The sequence below is a fragment of the Brienomyrus brachyistius genome, chromosome 3 (assembly GCF_023856365.1).
Source record: "Brienomyrus brachyistius isolate T26 chromosome 3, BBRACH_0.4, whole genome shotgun sequence".
Lineage (NCBI taxonomy): Eukaryota > Metazoa > Chordata > Actinopteri > Osteoglossiformes > Mormyridae > Brienomyrus > Brienomyrus brachyistius.
Window position 1 is genome coordinate 18,314,740 of NC_064535.1, and position 8,031 is coordinate 18,322,770.

An 8,031-nucleotide genomic window follows, 5' to 3' on the forward strand; every position below is an offset into this window, starting at 1 on the left:
GACGCACTCTAATGTATACGGGAGGTGGCACACGGCGAAGAGGCGCACTCTAATGTATACGGGAGGCGGCACACGGCGAAGAGGCGCACTCTAATGTATACGGGAGGCGGCACACGGCAAAGAGACGCACTCTAATGTATACGGGAGGTGGCACACGGCGAAGAGGCGCACTCTAATGTATACAGGAGGCGGCACACGGCGAAGAGGCGCACTCTAATGTATACGGGAGGCGGCACACGGCAAAGAGACGCACTCTAATGTATACGGGAGGTGTACTCTAATCCCTATGTCAGAGGGCTCAATGCGGAGAGGTGCTCTAACTAGGAATAGATCGATCCACATTTTTCAGTTTCAATCCGATTCCGATTCACAACTGCCAATACCAATACAATAGCTCTTTCTACTTTAATGATATCATTAGAGGCACACCGATCGAACTTTTTCAGTGCCCATAAGATCCTTATACCTAAACATAGGGTATCTGCCGATATAAGAACTGATCTGATTCCAGACCTATTTTGTTTAAACTAGTAAATACAGATGACAGAGGGCACATGGCAGAGAGGTGCACTCTAATACATTAGGATGGTAGTACACAGTGGAGAGGTGCAATCTAATGCATGCGGCAGCAGGCACATGAAGGTGAGATGTGTTCTCTAGCTCCTCTCCAGCTGGAAATGTGGGAATAAAACTACCACTGTACATTTAACGACAGCTACACAGCAAGACTTGCAGGTAGTAATTAAATGACAAGGCTAAGGCTTATTACTCTGTGTTCAAAGAAACCAGTGAGACAACAATTACAAATTAGGAGAATATAACTTGTGAGGCCAACTTTTTAAGTGATGGGTTCGGTGATGTACAACCTCAAACTGAGACTGTGAAAATTATAGTGGCTTTTTGTGGGATTCAGCTGCACATCTTGCATTGCCTGTTGGGTTGCACATGTTTTTGGATGGGTCACATGTTAAGCACAAAGCCCAGGAATTGATATGGGGAGTGACCCAACAATTTGTGACGTTGCTTTTTAATTTACAATTTGCAGAATATGTGGTTAATAGGAGAAACAGCTATGAGGATGTACAGGGCAGAATAGGGAATCTGCAGACCTGCAGTGCCTGTTATTCTGAGTCAGATGCCCCCTCTTTCACTCAGTGTGTGTTTGCAGCCCTTTCCTCTGCGGTTTATCATATGTATTATTTCACATCAGCGTTTTATTCCGGACCACAATCGGCTGTTTACATTTTGTGGCTAAGTCATAACATTGTTGAGTCATTTCCATAGATTTCTTGCCAGGAAGTAATGGCTTGTTTTTGCTGTTTTTGTCATTGCGGATAATTGGGTTTACAGCCATGTTCTCCTGATCTAGTACCCGGTTTTGTTTAGACCATGCTACAGTACCATTCGGAGATCTGTAAAATCTATTCAGGAAAACAAAAAAGAATTGACCAATGCCAGCACGAAAACACATGACTTCTGACTTGGTATTTAAACTTAGTTTGTAATTTTAACATTAATTTCTCAACACTCCGCATGAATTAAAACAAAATCAAAATAATGTAAACCTTTTAAAAATAAGTACCAGCAGATACATCTTCTTTACACCAAGGAAAACCATTTTCAAAAAAATTCAGCACAATTTTGGCTAAATAATTCCCAGAATTTAAACCTCTCATCACATACCCTTCTTCTGAAAGAGACATGCTTTGATCTGGACCTGCTCCCAGAGTACATTTTAATAACCTTCCCCTTATTAACACAGAAAGCATTTACCCCTGCCACTCACTGGCTGCACTGGCTGCCCTTGCAAAAGCTGCAGTGTTGGGGCTGGGCCGGGCCCACGAGTGGCCCAGAGCCACTCAGTACCAGAGATGGACTGCGACCCCCATCTCACAAGACCAGGATGTAGATTTCTCCCTTTCTTCATATATGCTGAAACATGGGGTGAAATTAAACTCACCACGAAGAAGCCATGGAAAAGGTGCTGATTTAACCCAAGAGGACCATCCTGCGACTGATTGTTGATTTTAAACAGGTGAGACAGCAATTCATTCTTGGGAGCTGCCATATTTCAGGAGTGAAGTTAATATCCCTAGGACCTCATTTCCTGCATTTGTCACCCAAGATTCGGTGCCAGAAGTGTAATATTTCACTGCACTTATGCCTCTGTTTCGCCTCCCAATGATTGGGGTGACACACCTCTGCAGCAGAGAGCACAGAGCACATATTCTGTTTTACTACACCTTTAATGCAATGTGAGCAATAAGACACACAAAAACGGGAGAGTGGATGGCCCCATCTTTACTGCTGCGGCCCCCTGGTGTGTAATGGGCCGAAGCGTGTGACGTTCATGACACTTCATTATACGTGAGTTTCCCATTTCCATGCAGGAAGAAGGGTCAGCCTGCATGCCATGTCTCCAGTGAGCTTTTTAAGAGATTGCGCACAGAATTCACAGCTCACATGTCCAGTCCAAGTTCACTACACAACTGTGTGTGGTCATTCAATTCCCTCACCCCCTGCTAACATCAGAAAAACTCCCCAAAGAAGACCTTAATACAGGTGAATAAGGCACACATTACATATGTATGCATCTAAAAATGGGTGTGTTGTTTATGTAAACACAAACGAGCCCTGAAACTTCATGGTGTGAAACAATGAAGGCCATCTGTTATTGCGTCACATTAATAATGGGTATTCACAAATGCAGTCCGAAATGAAAGCCTGAATCACAAAGCTCCACAGACACTAAGACAAAGTCAGTGCTCTTCTGGCTGCGCCTAAACACACTGAACACTGCATGCACAAATGTGCGTAAGCAATTGCAATCTAGAGTGATGCCCCACAGAGGGGAAGTATGGCACTGCACCTTGACCAGTAACATTTCAAACGCAAATTACCCAGCCAATCTGCCTTGCTTTCATCTACACCAACTTTTTTCCTAAAGACCACTTTCAAACAATGGGCTGACTTCACGTGTGAATTATACAACTGCATCACCATCCAGTTTTCTGCGATGTTTCATTGCTGCGCACGCCATAGCTTTAATGCTGATCATCATTAAAGAATAGATGTAGCACAATCCCTGTGGCATGAACAAAATGGGCTGCCCTTGGTGCACAAAGAATCCTAGAAATTGAGGCACGTTGTAAATAAGATTTTGAAATAACAGATGTGAAACCTGGGTCACAGTCCTTTACACAGCTACCGTTTCGAAGGGAACACTTATCTTTACGTAGTACCATAAAGCATACATGTTAAGCACAGCTGTAGGCTACCCCCCCCCCCCCCCTGCCCCGCCGCACACACACACACACACACTCACACACACAAACAGAAAAGGAGAAGCTGAGTGCCGTTCCTCTGTCTTCGACTGATAAGAAACATTTGAGAACAATTTTAGTGATTATCGGACAGACTGAATTATAACCAAAAAGGCAAATTATTCCTACTTTTGAAAAAATTACGTGCCACAGCCACTCCAAAACACGGTGGCACGAGTAGCTACAACAATTTATACGAAATTAGCCATTGTACTTAATTGGTGGAACATATCAGGCATATGTAATTTATTGACGCCCCGTCAATAAATTAACCAAAACGTCACGCGATATTAAAATGATGTATAAAAATTATCTATAATCTATAAAATCTAAAATTATCACGTGCCCTCTAATGGATGAGTTTAACAGAATAAGTGACTGTTGATATTAATATAACATTTGTTAACTTATAAATTACAAATTACTTCAAATTCTAATGTATTTCTTTTAGCAAATACTTGCAATAAATATGTGTGTCAGTACATAATGCAATATCTTCATATTTCATATCATTCAATATCTCCAGTACATATCTTCTTTATATTACGATTTCTCATCAGACTCAGTAGTCATAGATGAGATATGGGAGTACTACATCTATATTGATAAAAACACATAAGTCTGTCGGTCGAGAAGTCATAGCGCTTTTAAAAAATCTATCTAAACGCAGTAACTTTTGTTGAGAGCGTTCAACGAATTACATGGAAGTGTACACAACCAGCAAACAGGTGCCGGTTCAACGAAAACACCGAAGAGTCATTCAGTACATTTTCACAAAATATAATAAAGTAATGTTTTTGATTTAAATACATTGTTTTTGGGTCCTTTGTGTAATACGCTATACAAAGCAAAGCATACATTAGTGCAGGTGAACGTGGGGAACCGCTTACCTCTTCTAAAATTTGGTCGAGTCTATCTATAATCTTGGGCTCCACCTGATCGGCCGAGAACCACGCTGAAGACCGGCTGTCCCTGTCATTTTCCAGATTTAAGAGCCTATGCTGCAATTCCGACGTCTTCAGGTACACAAAAATGCATACTCCCAAAGAGAGTAGGGACAGCGCGCAGCACGCCGCCACCCAGGGTAGGTCTCTGAAGCTCCTGTGGAGGCGATAGTCACAGGGATGCTCGCTGCAGGTCCTCCCTATGCTGGACCGGGAAGCTGCCCGACACTTTTGCTCTTCCATTTCCCCCACCTTAACTGTGGCACTTTAATTGTTTATCCACAACGAATTCCCAACACTCATAAGGAGCGAAATGAAAAAACAGAAACTCAAATGTTCTGAGGTGTCTAACTTCAAAAAGGTATTGCGTCAACAAGTTGCTGCTGTTTCCACACACAACCTACTTAAATATCGTGAAATGAATGGTTGTATTTAAAGTACACCCAGCATTCTGTAAATTTGATCGAATGAAATTCTGCCCGACTTGAAAACCCTTGTCTATTCATCCGCAGGACTGTAGCGATTTGTCGTTAGTGCGGAGCAACGATACACGTCCAGCACCCACGGCTCAACCTCCGTGAGACTCTTGCACTGCCTGAAAGAAGAAACATTAGCCCTAGAAGTGGCGTGGTTATCGTGAGTCTTCTGCTCTGCTGAAGGGGCAGGCTCCTCCCTTTCGTTTATTTAGTCTAAATGTCGGGGCGGGATTCTCGCCGTAGTTGCTCCCCCTCTTTGATCCAGCGCTGACCGTAGGATATTTATAGGGGCAGATGCCAGAATCTGAAGGGGACAGCATGCTAACCCCTTTATTAGCGCAGCGTTTTGAGTGTCCTTATCCAATGCACATTTATATCCAACTGGTACTGCAAAGCTGCAGTTAGTCAATTACTAATGGAGCATGCTGTGTGTTTTTTTTTTAAGTTATCTCAGGTAATATCTCCATCTGCCACAAGCAGATTCTTCTTGCTTGTATTAATGTCAATGTGCAAGTTAATGTCTAGTTATCTTATGTAATTAGGGCTGCACTCCCACAAAAAAGTAAATTGCGGAGAAGACTATTGTTCCATTTATTCTTCCAAAAGTTTTATCCTATTTTACACACTAGAAGGATACAGGACCTCTCCAAAATTAGATCACTTGTTTTATGTAAGAAACTGTTACTGGAGCTTTTTAATGTCATTTTAGTTGAATTACTTTGACACGAGAACCAGGTATCACACTGCCTGTAAAGATTCAAATTTTACTGCAGGGTCCAAATATAATGTTAGGTAAATGTGCTTTAATATATTTTGAGATGCAACAACAAGCTAGCTATACAAAAATAAGAATTACATTTACGATTGGTATTATATAGACAGTTTGAAATGTTTAAAATATACTGTCAACATTTAACAAAAGTTAACAAGTTGTCTTGTTAAAAGTCATGGAAACAAAGAAGGGGACAGAGAAAATAAATATAAACAGAGGCGTGAATAGATAAATCTGGGATCTCCTTGACAGCGTCACTGGGACAGCGCAGCCAGGCAGGCTGGCATTGTTTGGCACTGGGAGATTGAGTCAGGCAGCTGTGGAGTGCTTCCTCAGCAAAAGCAGTTTCCAGCCCAATGTCCAGGGACAAGGGATGACAGCGATGACAGACATGGTGTCCTAGAAGCTGAGACGGTCCTCACTGTCACCACGACCTTATAGCAAACTGTTGTTATTAGTGCACAGTGTGTGGGGATCCGCACGTAAATAAAGCAGGAACAGGAAACTATAACCTATGTGAAATCAAATGCCGATTCAGTGACGCAAACGTACCATCTATTCACTGGGGTCACAGCCTGCCATCGGTCTTCTGTTATTGGTGCCTGGAAAAGCATTGTTTGAAAAAAAGTCACAAAACAAGAAACACTTTACAGGCAGCACCTTCAAGCTTCCTAATGGGTCTTATCTGCATCAGAAGTACACAGGAACTAATTGTTTTCACATATCCCTACTTCCTATCCTTTATTTAAGACATACGCATATACACAGGTCAGAACAAAGCTTGGGGTCAGAGCATAGGGTCGGCCATTTATCCCCTGGAACACTCTTCAGGGTGAAGGGCCTTGCTCAATGGCCCAGCCTCAATGTGATTATTCTGCCAGCCGCAGGATTCAAACTAGCAACCTTCTGTTCATAGGCGCAGAGGCCTAACTTGCCAAGACACACACCACGAACAATGTGCCAAATACACTCAGAGTAAGTGTCACAACTTTCAAGACGAAGGACTCGGGGGTCGGTGTTTTTGACGAACCAAAAAGAAGTTTTATCAAAATAAAATGAAACAAACAGAGACTAGAAAGAAACAGGACCGTGGGAGATCAAAACAAGAGGAATGCGAAGAGGAAGGACATGGACTGACAGTAGGAGCAACATCAATGACCGGACTGGGGAGGACAAGACAAACAGGTACTTCTCTGGTGTGTAAACAGGTATTAACCAAGGGCAGTGTTTTACTTAAAAGAGGAAGTTAGTTAAAAACAATAGCACCTGGCTACAAATCTAAAGGAAATTCTGCAAAAATATTAATCCTCTCAATATCACAGGTGCTGTATACTGGTTTGTTATGTAGTAGTTGAGATATATCATTGGGAGTGAACAGTATATCTGAGTCAGCATGGATGAGAGAGTAGCTGAATGGCACCTAGATGATAGTCTGCGAAATTCTGAAGTGTGCAGCATATGGATGCTTCTCTATCCCTCTATCCCACTGGAGTTGCAACCAGAGAAGAAAAACATAACTTGCTCAGAATTTTGTGTCAGGATGGCAGAGGAACTGCCATCTCTGTACAGACTTAAGTAGAGAACAATACCCAGCTAAATAAGTTAAATTAAATATGATTTTTATGTGTAGTTTTTAACAGTTCATAATGTTTATAGGCAAGATGGGGACAACAGTATGTCCAAGTGCATGCATACTGTTCTCATGCATACATACAGTACTCATTATAGTAACAGTTGAGTAGTAGGCCTTTAACTAAATTCAGTATGTACTGTGTAAGTTGAGATTTCGGAGGCACCCATAGTGTTGATGGTGGTCATCAGCGTAGTAATTGCATACCTACCTGATTAAGTGAGCAGCTGCAGGTAGTATACTGATCAGCCTTCTGATTGGTTGCTGGAACATGAGAGCAGTGCATCTCGTGCATTGATAGCTGCAGTGGTGATCGCAAGTTGTCATACTTGTAGTTGACTTTGAGAAACATTACTGTTACTGCATGTTTGTTTATTCCAAAGCCCGTGGAACCATCCATTTGCTTTCTTTTAAGACAGTGATAGCCATTTTCGTGGAAACTACATGTTTTATCTCATTCCTCCATTATTTTTGAGTATCTGTGCAGCAATAAGTCTCCATTTCTCTTCTCCTGAAACAGCTTCCAGTGAAACAGAAGCCCTGTGCGGTATTTACAAGTGTATTAAAAATTAATAAAAGTGGCCCTCATTCACCAATATCTTCTTAAGAAATTTCTTAAATTTGTTCCTGCGAAACTTGTTAAAAACAACCTATGTCGGATTCATGACCTGTTCTTAAGCAGCAGAATTCTTCGCACCTGTGTTCTTAAGAATGATGAATCCCACTAAAAGCAATTGCTTACACACTGCAATTTCACATAAAAGGGCATGAGACTGTAGGGCCATGTGCAAGGAATGGCGAAGAGGGAACAGGCTGTGGGCCGCTTGGCACTAAGAGAAAAAAAAACTTCAGTAGAGATGAAGTAGAAGTATTAATACAGGAGGTA

At 41.9% G+C, this 8,031-nt stretch overlaps 1 protein-coding gene across 1 annotated transcript in view; it reads right to left on the bottom strand.

Annotated features, from left to right (window-relative positions):
• LOC125738633 (collagen alpha-1(XXV) chain-like) overlaps positions 1–4,908 on the bottom strand; it is a 49,606-nt gene extending 44,698 nt beyond the window's left edge. Inside the window, exon 1 of the mRNA XM_049007787.1 lies at positions 4,214–4,908. Coding sequence (XP_048863744.1) covers positions 4,214–4,510 — 297 coding nt within the window. The 5' untranslated portion in view covers positions 4,511–4,908. The remainder of the gene's footprint in view (positions 1–4,213) is intronic.
• Between the last annotated feature and the right edge of the window lie 3,123 nt (positions 4,909–8,031).